General features: G+C 64.2%; 1 protein-coding gene across 1 annotated transcript in view; it reads right to left on the reverse strand.

The window, feature by feature from the left end:
- Positions 1 to 13,771, reverse strand: part of BAHCC1 (BAH domain and coiled-coil containing 1) — a 61,287-nt gene that overhangs the window by 17,093 nt on the left and 30,423 nt on the right. The window contains exons 4-10 of the mRNA XM_079133415.1: positions 7,175 to 7,297; positions 2,747 to 4,456; positions 2,402 to 2,510; positions 1,883 to 2,073; positions 1,610 to 1,768; positions 1,105 to 1,358; positions 615 to 945 (exon numbers count right to left, since the gene is read on the reverse strand). Coding sequence (XP_078989541.1) covers positions 615 to 945; positions 1,105 to 1,358; positions 1,610 to 1,768; positions 1,883 to 2,073; positions 2,402 to 2,510; positions 2,747 to 4,456; positions 7,175 to 7,297 — 2,877 coding nt within the window. The remainder of the gene's footprint in view (positions 1 to 614; positions 946 to 1,104; positions 1,359 to 1,609; positions 1,769 to 1,882; positions 2,074 to 2,401; positions 2,511 to 2,746; positions 4,457 to 7,174; positions 7,298 to 13,771) is intronic.

Consider the following 13,771-nt stretch of genomic DNA (forward strand, 5'->3'; position numbering starts at 1 on the left):
TTAACTGCAATGAAAAAAAAAAAAAAAAAAAAACTAAAGGAAAAAACTAAGAAAGAAAAAACAACACAAAACCTCTTTGGCTCAGGATCCTTATTATGGAACTGGGACAGGTTTTGTGTTAGCCACACGAGTTTGCAGAGCTCAGTTCTCAGCCTGATTCAGAGAACCGCGTGGCTGCTGGGGAGTGCAGGCAACAGGCCCTCCTCGCTCAGGCCCAGGCAGGGGCCACTGCCCCAGATGGCTAGAGATGCCCAGGTTTGCTGAGACCCAGGCTCAGGGCTGGGGACAGGTCCTGCTCTGGAGTCCCCATGGCCCTGCCACACATCACCCACAGGCCCCCAGTGCTGGCCATGAGGGCCTGCACTGCCTCCTGCCCTGCCTCCTGCCCTGTCGTCCCCCTGCCAAGGGCTGGGAGAGAGGCAGGGGGGACCTGCATGCTCCCTTCTCTGAGGGCCATCCAGAGGGAAAAGGGAAGGAGGGGAAGGTGGCATTGCCCTGGGCCCCACAGAGGGCTTGGGTACGTGGCAAGCAGACCCTCCAGTCAGCTCTGCCCACCAGGAGGGGGTGGTGGCCCCAGGTGGAGCGTGGGGCAGAACAGTGCTGCCCAGGCTCACCTGGTTCCAATGTGGCGAGGGTGGCTCCGGCCCGCCGGCTCTCCCCACTCTTGTCTTCGGCGCTGGGCAGCTTGGAGCTGGGCCCTGGGCTGCGGGCAGGGCAGACGGGTAAAGTGCAGGGGGCACTGGGACGAGGTGGTGGTGTTGGGCAGCTTGTAGGGGGCTTCAGGGTGGGTGAGTGGCAGCAGGGTGACAGCTTGACGGGGCCTGCAGCGGCAGGCGAGGGGCCGCTCTTGGCCATGGGGGTTAAGGCAACTGGCTTGTGGGTGGACTTCAGGGCCTTCTCCTGGGTGGGCTCTTCCAGCTCCAGGTGGTGGTCCTCAGGCTTCCGCTGTTGAGTTGGGGGAGACGTTCAGCCAGGTGGCCCCCTCTGCACCTGTGCATCCACTGTTGGCAGGAGGCATGAAGGGCTCCTGGGGCTGGCCAGGTTGGGATGGGGAGGGGGACAACTGCATTGGGTCCCAGCTGGCTATGGCTGTTGAGGTGGTACCTGGAAATGGGTGGCCCGCTGCAGCTCCAGGGCCTGGGCAGCTCGCTGCTGCTGCTGTTGCTGCTGCTGCTGCTGCTGCTGTTGCTGCTGCTGCTGCTGCTGCTGCTGCTGTTGCTGCAGGGCATATAGCTCCTGCTGCCGTAGCAGCTGAGAACGGGAGTACACGGGGAGCTGGCCCGGGTGCTGCATGTGGGAGGTGGGGCCCCGGCTCCCATACATGGGGGGCCACAGTGAGGCCTGGTCCATGACTTCAGCTGCAGGCAGGCCAGAGGGCAGTCAGCTCCAGCCAGGGACCAGGGCCTACCCTGGCGGCTTCCCCTCGCCTCAGACCACCTCCCTTCCCCAGTCCACCCAGCCCTGTCCCCAGATGATCCACCTCAAAGTCCCTCCTGGGCCTTGGCCAGGCACCTGCCTCTCCCTCTCCCACTTCCCAGAGACTGTCCCCCACACCAGGCCCACTGCCGACAGCCCCAGGTGCAAACAGTCAGGTCCCGGAGGCCCTTACCGAGCGCGTGGGGGGCAGCATGGGGTGTGGGCTCCGAGGGCAGGATGAGGAGCTGTGTGGGGGCATCCTGGGGGAGGGGGAACACGGAGGGCACGGAGCCGGGCACGGAGGCGGGGAAGCCAGGGGGCAGGTTCTGGTGCAGGGCAGGGTGTCCGAGGCCTGGGGAGCAGAGGTCCCAGGATCAGGTTGGGGGTACCCTCATCACTCTCAGGCCTCCCACGTCCTGAGAAGGTCCAGCCTAGGCCAGCCCCCGCTTGCCCTCAGAGCACTGACCATAGGAATGTCCCCCCATCCACAAGGAGGGGCTGCGGGTGCGGGGCAGCCATGGGGGGTGGGCAGGGTGGGGGTGGGGGGCTGGGTCCCCGCCCAGCTGGCCACCCTGCATCATGAGGTGGGGGGCCAGTTCTCCAGGGCAGCTGCTTGAGGGGTGAATCCGGGCGAATTCCACGAGGTCTTTGTTGTCCCTGTAAGATCACCAGAATCAGCCCTGCCACCTGGCTGACCCTGCCCGCCTGCCCGGCTCCCTAATCCCAGGGGAGCCCTGAAGGGGAGCTGGAGGTGGCGACAGGGGGCCCCAGGCTCTGGGCCTGATGTCAGAGGCCTCCCTTCCCACAATGGCCCTGCTGGCAGAGGGGAGCGGGCAGAGCCCTCAGGAAAGGCTGGAGGTGAGTGTGACCCTGCCCAGGCCAGCCGCAGTTGGTGTCCTGGCTGCTGCACCCCCGTCTCCCCTCCCTGAGTGGGTGAGCCGTCTGGGATGTGCCACCCCTGCCAGGGCCTCCGCCTGGCTCTTACTGTAGCAGCAGCTCGCGGCCAGCCAGCCCCAGGCGGTCATCACACAGCCGTGTCCTCTCCTCCTCAGCCTCCAGGTCCAGGGTGTGTGTGGCCCGGGGGCCTCCACCAGCTGCACAGGGTTAGAGCGTAGAAGGATGAGATGGGGTGGCCAGGGCACCACTGGCCGAGGCAAGCCATGACCCTGTGTGAGCTGGGAGCTGAGGCATGAGGGAGGGTCCCTGGCTCTGGGGGCTTCGGAGGAGCTTCTAGGGGAAGGTCTGGGGAGCCAATCGGGTGCACTGACAGGCGGGGCCCGCTGGTCCTGGACCCCCTGCCAGCCGCCTCCCTGCCAGTGAGGGGCCGTACCTTTGAAAGTGGGGGCAGCCCGGCCCTGCCGCCCGTTGTTGGTGTTGTAGGTGGTCTCGGGCCGGCTCACTGTGTCCTTCTGTCGGGCCAAGGCCACCGCAATGCCCACAGGCGGCTGCCGCACCTCCCCATCTGCCTGTGCAGCCTCGTGCTCCCGGCTCCGGGCACAGTCCGGCCTCTCCACTGCGCCCGGGCCCTTGGAGGCTGGGAATTTTGTCTCCTGCTGGACACAGCTGGCTTTGAGGCTGCCCAAGCCCACGAAGGGTGCCTTCTGGCCCACGGCCAGTGCATGGCTGCTGTACTTCAGCAGGTTCTTCATGGCTGAGACCTCATCTGGTGGGGTGGGCAGATCCTGGGATAGGAGGGCCGTCTGCTGCAGGCCACTGCCAAAGGGGTCCAGGTAGGCACTGCCCTTGCGCTCCTCACTGATGGGCATGGTGGTGCCCTGGCCAGCCTGGACACTCCACGGGGGCAGGTGGGGCCCACTATAGCCCAGAGATGCCAGCTCCAGGGACTTGCGCTTGACCTCGGCCCCGCTGCCCCCTGGCTCCACCTCAGGGGCTGCCAAGTGCTGCTGATGCCGGATCCGAGCCACCTTCTGGGCCCCAGGGGGTGCGGCGGGGGCCTCCTTGTTGGCGGCTTTGTCTAAAGTGCAGCAGGCCTGGGTGGCCTTCGCACCCAACAGGTCCTGGCTACTGGGCCGAGCACAGTCCTGGGCATGGGTGGGCAACTCAAAGTAGCCGCTTTTGTCCAGACCACTCTTGGGGAGTCCAGGGAAGGAGGCCTCGGGGCGGGTGCTGAGGTACTCCAGGCCCTTCAGCCGGGGGTTGAGGGCCGCCTCGAAGCCCCCAGGCCGCCGCTCGCCCTTGCCCTCAGCCTTCAGGTGGGCGTAGGAGACTCCGTAGGGTGCAGCGTGGTCGGGGACCATGGCCCCATCCAGGTGTCGGTCCTTGCCCTCACCTGCCACAGCACAGGCCTCGGCCGCCTGGAAGGGGCGGCTCTTGTCGGCCAGGTGTCCCACAGAAGGCACGAAGGTGGGCCCGCTGGCCTTTAGGTCCCGGGAGACTTTGTCCTGCAGTGGGCAGAGCCCATCTGGGCCCGTGTGCAGCTGCAGGCAGGGGAAGGAGCCAGCGGCCGTGCTGAGGGGTGGGGGCGGCCCGGCGGGCAGGCCGGAGGGCACCGTGTAGGACACCGTGTGGTGCAGCATCTGCCGCCGCTCCAGGCACTCGCTGAAGGCCGGCCCGGGCTCGGGGGTACCCGCCACCTGCTTGGCATGTCCAGAGGCTGCCGCCCCTGCAGTGGGCCGCCCCAACACGCCCCCTGCACAGCTGGCCAGTGCGGCCTTGCCCACGTCGCCATTGAGCACCTTGGTGTTGAGGAGGCAGGAGGTGAGGTGCTTGGGGCGGCCCTCACAGGAGCCCCGGGGTGCGGGGCCGGCCTCCTTGCAGGGCCCCTCGGCCGGCACGGGGGGCACCAGCCTGTGCCGCTCCTTGCCACCGTCCTCCTCCACCGCCTTGCCGGCCTTCTCTTTGCCCAGTTCTTTTGCCGTGAGGAAGCGGTCAAACTCCCTGGGGCCCTTCTGCTGCGGGCCGGCCTCGCCGCGCTCCCGGCTGCAGGGGTGGGCAGGAGCGGTGCGGGCCATGCCGGGGAAGCTGTGGTTGGCAGGCAGGAGCGTGGGCTGGGGGGGCAGGTTGCGCAGGTAGAAGTTATCTGTGAGCAGAGGGAGCCGAGGTCAGCGGGGGCGGTGGGGCCCAGGCCCCGAGAACCTGCTGCAGGAGCCTCCCAGTCCCAGCGGGCGCCTACCTAAGGTTTCTGGCACCTAGCGAAGGTTTCTGTTTCCATTTTTTAAAAACTTGTGGTGAAAATACACAATGAACGGTACCATTTAAGTGTACAGTCCAGTGGCTTTACGCAAATTCAGAGTGGACCAGCCGCCACCAGCAGCCACCTCCACAACTTCTCCCCCCACAGGCACCACTCCTTGCTCCCCACCAACTCTGTCCCTGTGTCCTGCAGACTTTCAGAGGGAGGTGGTCCCCACGTCCCGTGAGTGGTGGGTGGGGGTAGGGAACTTGCTTCGGGGGAGTACAATGCAGGGCTGAGAAAGTAGTCGTGCTGTGGGCTCAGGTGAGGGGCACGTGTGAGGTAAGCCACTGCAGAGCTGGCTGGCCAGGGACCGGTGAGAGAGAGTCCCTGCAGCCTGGGTCAAGTACTGTGGATGGCCCCGTGTGCTGGGATACCTGCAGCCCCCCAGAACCCCCAAGTGGCATGACCCCCGGGAGGAGCAAGGCTGAGGGTTTTGGAGAAGGATGGGCTGGGTGGGGAATGTGGGGGCCACACTCGGGACATCCTGGGGAACCACCCTGCCCCTAGACAGCTTGCTGCTCTCTTGGGCTGGTGGACATGGGTGGGGAGGGCTGAAGCAGGTTGCAACAGCAAGTAAGGAGAGTGGCCCCTGCATCCACCCCCCTCAAGCTTGGGTCCCACCCAGCCTGGCTGTAGTGCCAGGTGCCCTCTGTGGTCCATGGACTGGCTGCCCAGTGGGGCCCCTGAATCTTCGGCAAACCCTGCCCAGGTAGGGTGTGCTCCTTGCTCTTTGACCAACCCTGGGACCACACCCAGCAACCTGGGGCCAGGCACTGCCTGGAGGGACCCTGGGGACCCTGGGGGCTGTCCCTTCCTTGGCCCAGCTGGGTGGGCGGGAGGCTGGGTAAAGCCCAGAGCCAGGGAGCAGACAGAGGGGGAAACAAAAGGCTTGGAACTTGTAAAACTGTCCTCAGTCATGTAAATTCCTTGTCAATTTCCTGCTAATTGGAAACAAGGGGGAAGAGGGCAGCCCAGGAGAAACCTAATTAGCTCAGTTTCCAAAACCAAATAGAGTTCTTTGGATGAGGCTCCACCACAACATTCTGAAAGCCCAGAGGGCCAGCGGCTGCCTCCACACCAGCAAGCCCACTGCCCCTGTAGTCCCGGGGCCCTGGCTCAGGGGTGGGACTTCTGGGGCTGAGACCAGACACCTGCCTACCCCTGAGAAACTCTTGTCAAAACAGCTGCAGGCGTTGGAGGCTAACAGGAGCCTGGGGGAGCTGGCGGCCTGAAGGGCCAGGGCTCTGCTGCCCAAAGGACAGTCCCCTCGAGCGTGGCCAGATCCTCCAGGCCCAGTCAGTCTGCAGGTGCCCACAGTTGTCTTGAGGGAATCCAGACAAGCAGGACACACCCTGAGTCTGGGGCCTGTGGTGAGAAGGTACTGAGGGACAGCAAGAGAGCTACCCGGGGCCTGGACAGCTCGCTGCATCCCTGGGTGTCCAGTTCACCTCCCAGGCCCTGCTGGCTCCTCTGCCTCACTGGAGCTCCCCAGGGACGTGGTGGACTGTCCTCTGCACAGGAGTTGCTTCACCCCTGATGGGCTGTGAGTGTCCAGTGACCCAGCGTGCAGCCTCTCCATCTAAGCTGAGGTCACCCCTCCCCTCTGGACCTCCTCAGCAGCACCTCCCACAGCCTGGGCCAGGAACTGGCTCTGAGACCCTCTGCCCTTCCCTGCGCCAGCCCATTCCTTGAGGTCACTGGCTCCAGCCCTGTGGGGCTCCATGTTTGCATTCAAGTCCTATCACACAAAGTTCGTCTTAAGGGTGGCCACTGACCCAACCTGCCCAGCCTCCAGGGACCACCCTGGGGTGCCCACTAGTGGGGGCGCTTTCTAAAATGTAAATGAAATGGCCCTCCAGGAAAAACCTCTACCTAGAGACGGGGTGAAGCTTCTGGCCCACCCTGCCCTCTCTAGCCAGCCGCCTCTCCTGCAGCCTCCTGACCTGCGACCTCTACCTTAGCCTCTCCCGCCTTCCGTAACACCCGGGGACCACTGGCTCCATCTTGCCAGCAAAGACCCAAACACAACAGCCCTCTCTGGTGACATCTGCTGCCACCAGGGTAAGCAGCCCATCTTCTGTCTCCACCCCAGTGGCCGCCTCAGCATTGCCTGACCTGAAGGCAGGGGCAGGGACTTGGGGGTGGGTGTCCAGCAGCCCTGTTCTAGCCGAGGCGCTGCAAGTGAGTGGGACAAAGCAGGCTTCGATGGTTCTCCCTGTCCCTGACTGAGGACATTCTCCTCTGAGGCACCCTGGGATCCCCCGGCTGCCTGAAGGTGTAGGGCATGGCCAGGTATGGAGGAGGTGGAGGCCAAGCCCCAAGTTCCTTCCCTGGAGCTGAGTCAGCTGACTCCCTCCCCAGTGCTCCCCAGCCTGGGAACCCCACCGGCCCCTGGTGGTGGTCCTGGACCCAGGGTTTACACCCTCCAGGGGCCCTACTAGGCTGGATGCCTCCTGAGGGTGCCCCCCGGGCTGGCTGCCTTGGCATGTGTCCCAGAAGCCTGCCACCCGCCCACCCCTCAGGATGCCCTGCACCCTGTGTTAGGCCCCCAGCGGCACTTGCCTTTTTGGGTTCCATAGAAACGATGCTGCCCGTAGAGAACATTGCTGTTTCCATGGTGATCCAAGTGGCTCACGGGTAGGAAGGTGGATGCCAGACTCCCCGAAAACCTGGGGTACGCTGGAGCTAGAGAGGCAAGGGAACTGGCTGGAGAGGCAGCACCTGGCCCCCTGGCCCACACTGCCCTGAGCCCAGGGAGGCAAGAAGCCTGGATGGCCCAGGAGCAATATCCTACAGAGCCCTGCGCACAGCCTGCCGGTGGGAAACCAGCCCATCAATACATCATGCTAACTCTGACTCCATGGGTACTGTCCCCCCGCACAGCGCAGATTGGACGCTGGTGGGCTGGGGGACGCTGAAGGAGCGCGCCTCTGCTTCCCTTCCAGCAGCACTGGTCGCAGGTGCTTCGGTGGGGGAGCAACAAAGTCTGGGAGGTATCGCAGGAGGGGAGAGACGCCCTGAAGACCCAGCAACCCCCCTGTGCCATCCACAGGACCCCAGCCAGCAGACATCGCTGGCCTAGCTACGCTGCGCAGGAGCCCCCGAGTTAGCCAAAGCCGGCCGGGGGTGCACAAATGCCTCCGGCAGAGTGAGCTCTCCGCCCAGGCCCACCTCTCCACTTCCGTCATCTGCAAGGGGAGCTGGTCCCTGTAGCGTCAGCACTGACCCCAGAAGAACCCCATGAGCAAGGCTGCAGCTCCCAGCCTGACCTGAGGGGTCCAGCCCAATGAGCCCACCGAAGTTCCAAGGGACTGCCCCTGCCCAGCACAGGAAGCTACCACAGCTGGGGCTGTCTCACCCTGCTGGCCCTGGACCTCGGGTGGCTCTCGTCACCTGGGACACATACTCTACCTCCCACCCAGACGAGGTCCCAGCCTGCAGAAGAGACGACTGAGCACAGCCTGGGATGCGCCCCCCAGACCCCTTCTGGAAGGCCCAGAGTGGATGCCCAGAGCCATCAGCAGTCACCAGGAGTGTCCACCTATGGGTGGTCCTTCTAGGTCTGGCAGGGGATCCAGGGGACCTGGACATTGGCAGCGTTCAACAGATTCATACCCACCAGACCCCTACCCTGCCCACTGCCATCACCATGGCAGCCTCAGGCCTGGGGACCTGGTCTTCTCCAGCCTGGCTCACACCCCAGTGCCAGGTGTCCAGCTCCTCCTGGCCAGACCCTGATGCCATGTGTTATGTGGCCTGTGAGGGTTCCTGAGGGGGACTGGATGTCCTCAGTGTGGAATGAGGAGACTGGACGCGGGGCCATTGGCCATGGGGCTCAGGTGGCCCTGGGGCCTACTGTGAGCATTGGCTACTTGGCAGCGGGCCCTACAGACTGAGGACAAGGGGAGCCCTGGGCAGAGTCTGAGCTGGACACTTGGGGCATCAACTCCACGATACCCCACCACACTCAAAACACTGACCTTTGCCCCTGAGGACAGGACCCAGGGAGTTTCTCCTGGAGACCCGCTTTGTCCTGAGAGCTCTGCAATGCTGTCCGACTTCCCGGGCTGCTCGGGAGGTGGCTCGAGCAGGAATCTGGGACTTCCCTGGACGGGCATGCTGTGCGGGTCCCACGGGAGCCTCCCAGGGGAGCGTCTGGACACCCGTCATACTGGCCACTTGCTGAAGGTGCCCTGAGCCACATGCCCCTGATCCAGGCACCAGGCCTCCCTCTGGGGTGCGCAGCTACTGGCCAGGCCTGCAGCAGACTGCGTCCCTGCCCTGGCTTTACTTTGTTTCCCGACGTTTTCTTTCCTTTTTCACCGGTGCGGGGAACACAAGGGCACTCCACCACCGAACCACACCCCAGACCATTTTCAGATAATTTACTTAAAAGTTTGCTTTGGTACTGGGCACTGAACCCAGAGGTGCTCCGCCACCCAGCCACACCTCATCCCTTGCTGAGGTTAGCCTTGAACTTGTGATCCTCCTGCCTACTGATTAGTTGGGACACAGGTGTGTCCTACTGCACCTGGCTCCTGAACTTCTTTGGCCACAGAACCCCAGGGCCGTTTGGTGGACTCCTTTAACACCTCGAACAAGGCTTCGACAGAACACTTAGAAACACCATTTTGGAAGTCAGAACTCCAGGACAGACCTGCAGGCCTGTGTCTGTCCCCACAGCCTCAGAAGGGCTGGGACATTTGCCCTGCCAGAGGCTGACCTGACTGGATACTGGAGTTGATGGAGGCCAGCACCGTCTGGGCGCTCCAACTCAGTCTTGGGGGATGTCTGTGGTGCTTGGAGGCTGGCAGCCCTGGAACCCACCCTGAGCAACAGAGGGGAGCCAAGAGGTGGCCCTCTGCAGGCTGAGGTCAGGGGTGGCCAGGCCTGGTGGGCGGGGCTATGGGCGGGACAGGGAGGGTCAGGGCCTCAGAGGCGGAGCGCGCATCGTGCTCCAGCTGGACAGGGCACCCCAGCACCCACAGGGGCAAGGGTGCCACATCTGTGGTTCCCCCGCCAAGGGGCCGTGCCCGCGGGGCCATGAGCGGCGGCAGACCAGCCCTCAGCCTGGTGATGCCCTGGGTGTTCTCTGACCCCGTGGGTCCAGGTGAACCTGTGAACGCTCTTGGAGGCCCGCTGCCTGCCCGGGAGGCCTGAGAGCACAGCAGCCTGGGTCTGGAGGAGGCCAGGAGCCGTGGACAGCTCCGAGAGGGGCTGAAGCCTGCGGGTCCAGCGGAGCCTGGCTGAGGGCCCACCCTGGGCCATGTCGAGGACCTGGGGACCGTGCCCACCCCTGGCCTGCCCCTGCAGCCACCCAGACTGGCGAGGAACAGGCTGAGTCTTGGCAGGCCCGCCTGCTATCCTGGTGTGTGAGGAACACATCTGCAGCAGATGTTTACCAGATTAAACTCAGCTCCTGGAAGACTTGACAAGGTTCAGGGATGGGGGTGGGGTGGACGAGCAGGGGGGCAGGGCCTGGGGGGCTGGTTAAGCCAGTGCAGCTGTCCCCCCCCCGTAATTGGCTGCTGTTAAATGTTTTACGGGGCTCGTTTTGGTAAACAGAAGTCTGTAAATTCCTCCTTCCCAGACGCAGTTTCCCAGGCGTGGACCTCCCTGTGCCCCTCGGGAGGTCTGGCCGCCTGCTGCTCCTGGGGAGCAGACTCCTTCCTGCCCGGGCCCTTGGGGGCAGTGTGAGGGTGGCTGGCCCTGTGCGTTCCTCCACTTCTGAGCCTCAGCTGGTGGCGTTCAGGCCAGAGAGTGGGGACAGAAATCTAGCAAGGCCCAGCCCAAAGTCCTGGCCAGCTCCCCACCTCTAGCCTGCCCAAGGCCCCAACCTCTGAGGTCCCAGATGGGGAGCTGGGGTGAAAGGAGAGGAAGATGGGGTGCTGGGCAGGAAGGAGAAAGGCACAGGTTGGGCAGGGGAGCCCGGGGCGGGGGCCGAGGCAGGGAGAAGAAGTCTGCCCTGCCCAGTGATAGAAAGGCCCTTTCTTCTTCCCCCAAACACTGCACTCTCTGAACTGAGGAAGAAAATAAAAAATGATTTTCATGAATCAAAGGAGCTGTTTGGAGATCAGAACCAAGACGGAAGCCTGGGTGGTGTGGCCAGGCCAGGGAGACACCAAGGAAACTGCCCAGGTGGGGGATGGCCCAGGACAGTGGGAAGAGGCCAGAGCAGCAGAGAGGGCCACAGGTGCCAGGCCAGGCGGGGTGGGGCCAGGGCTGCAACCAGGCTTGGGGTGCTTGAACTCAGCACCAGAGCTGCTGGGCCCCACACTCTGCTAGGTCAAGGTCGGGACTGCCCTCCCCACTTCACCTTCCTTGAGGTTGGAGTCACTGCAGTCACCCCAAAGGAACGGTGCCTGCCTTGGAGTCCCCAGCTATCTTGGGGAAAGAGCCCTGGAGGGGCAGCGAAGGTCTCCCTGAGGACACCCATCCTGACATGTCCGCTGCCAGCACTACTGGGAGGCCAGAGCCTGGTCCTGGGACACAGTGGCCCAGGGGAGAAGATGCTCAGGGACCCAGCACCTGATGGGCATGGTGAAGCCACAGGAGTCTGGAGAAGGTGAGGGTTGGAGGAGGGCATCTGCCAGGCGGGCAGGGACTGAAGGACAGGGTGGACAGGAGGGCAGCTGGGGAAGGTGGGCTGGGGGCTCCTGCTGACTACCCAGAGGGGCAGGTGGGCCTCGGGGGAACTGTCCGGGTCCCCGTGGAAACCCAGGCCACCTGGGTTCCCGCTCCTCGTGACCTGGCACTCAGGGCTCTGCCACGTGCACCAACGCCCATACCAGCTCGGGGCTGGTCCTCTCCCAGGGGACACCCTTCCACTCCAGGAGGCAGTGCACTTCCACTGCAGTCTGTTCACCACAGCCAGCGGGTTACAAGGAGCCTGAAGCCTCACTCAAGGCAGCACAACTGACCGCAGGCAGGCCAGGGCAGCAAGCTGCAGGCCGCCTGCCATCTGAGCATTAGCGCCTGTGGGTAACCCTGGGACAGCTCCTCCGCATGTCCTCCCCACCGGACACCTGCAGGGCCCCTTGCCCAGGTGCTCACATCCCCAGGAGATGTCAAAGTGCAGTTCCCAGGGCTCTGGCATTGGGGAGCTACCTGAGACCCCTGTAGGGTTGGAGTACCCAGCTCCTGGGCACCGGGACTGAAGAACGGTAAGAGCTGGGGAAGGAGCCAGGCTTCCATGGCACCTCTGGAGCAGAGGCAGGGGCAGGCTGCCCAGGATCCCCAGCAGTCCCCAGCCTCAGGCCCCCAAGTGCCCGCGAGGTCAGCAGCACAGGCCAGCAGGGTCGGCAAGGGCCGGGGTCGCACACCACCGCATCAGGCTGGGGAAGGCAACTGAGAATCCTCAAAGAGCAACCTGGGTGAGGCCCCCCACTCTGGCCAGCACGCAGGACGGCAGCTGGGCCCTGCACTGGCCACACCCTTCTTGGTGTGGTGGCATCGCACCCGGGACTCCGCTGGCCAATGAGTACCATACAGGGGCACCTCTGGGGAGCCACCCCCATCAGACCCAGGGATGCCATCCCAGGGAGACCCCTCCTGGTGATCAAGGCTGATGCCCCCACAAAGGACAGCCATTGCAGGGGACACCGGAGAGAAGGACCTGCGCTGCCAACTGCAGCCCTGGTTCTGAGTCAAGCTGCTTCTGAATGGCTGTTCTGATCAGCGGCTCACAGAGGGAATGAAGGCTTAGCCCCTCACAGTTGGGCATGTGGACTTCAGTCCACACCAGAAACCTGGCCAAGACTCCTGGCCAAGACAGGAGGGACTGCGGGCACAGGGCAGGGGCAGGGAGGACTGGCCACCTAAGGCCAGGAGAAACTTCAGAGAGGTCGGTGGGAGTTTCCCCTGCCCCTCTACCCCTGCTCTCCCCAGATCTTGCAGCGACTAGCTTTCTCCAACCGGCCAGCTTCTCCCTGTGGGCATGGGCGGGGGCCGGAGGGGAAAGGAGGGGTTGGGACCAGGGGACACTTCCACCGTTAAGGAAGCAAGCAAGAGAGGAAGGTGGCCCCAGAAAAGGGGCCAGAGCAGGACCAGCCATCAGAGGTGCGGTTCTAGGGCTGGTGCTGAGGGACCTCAGGAACCTCTGGCCCACCACAGTGGGAGGACACTGCTAGGACTCTGTCCTTCTCAAAGACACACTCCGGATCCTACTCACTCCCAAGTCCTAGCAAGTCCAGGGCCTCAGAGGGGACAGAGAGTGACAAAGGGACAGCTGGCAGGATGCAGGAGGCTGTGGGATCCGCCACAAAGGGGCATGCTCATTGGCTCCTGCCATGACCCCTGCCCCAACTGGAACCTGGCCAGACCCCTGTGGAGAAAGGGCCACTGGGGCAGGGGTGGCTCTGACCAAGAGGCCACCAGGCAGACAGCCAACACTGGCATGTGTGCCCACGGCCCCCTCCAGGTGGCACAAGAGACCGTGAGTAGCCTGGCTGTGGGAGCTCCTTGGTTCCTGCCCCCAGCACCCCCTCAGGAACAGAATCCCCTTTCATCGCCTGTGGGTGGTCCCAGGCAGGCGGCTGGGGGTAGGGCGGGAGGGACTCACTGACAATAGGGCCAGCTGTGCTGCACCCACACCCGCTCTGACCCACCCAGCACAGGCTGGCTGGACAGTGGCTCACCCCTGCCTCCGGCCAGTTCCGCTGCCCACCCCACCCTAAGCCCAGAGCGGTCTACCGCTGTGGAAACCCTGGTCTGGGGTGCGCAGTGGGACCAGGAGGCCTAGGGGCTGAACCAACGGGCCCCACCCCAGGCCAGATGTTCTGGGGCGACTCCTCCAACTGCGGGGTGTCTTCTGCACCCCCAGCTGTTCCAGGGACACAGGAAGCCCCGGCCCCCGCTCTAGCAGCTGCCCTGCAGATGGTGTGGTGGTGGTGGGGGGCTTCCGGCTGGCTGGGGGGCCCTGCCTAGAGCAGGGGGCACCTGAGGCTACCCCCAGTGGGGTCCCTCTTGCCAGCCCCTCCCCGGCCCTCCTGCCCTTGACATGAGACCCCAGGGCCAGAGAGGGAACAGCAGACTGTTTGCTGGCACCTGCCTCCCTGCCTATCCCGGGGGCCGTGGAAGGAAGCGGGGACAAGGGTGAGACCAGGCCTCAAAGCAGACCGCCCAGGCAGCCCACCGCGCTGGCCAGGCCCTGCTCCTCGG

This window comes from Sciurus vulgaris, assembly GCF_902686455.1.
Source record: "Sciurus vulgaris genome assembly, chromosome: 3".
Lineage (NCBI taxonomy): Eukaryota > Metazoa > Chordata > Mammalia > Rodentia > Sciuridae > Sciurus > Sciurus vulgaris.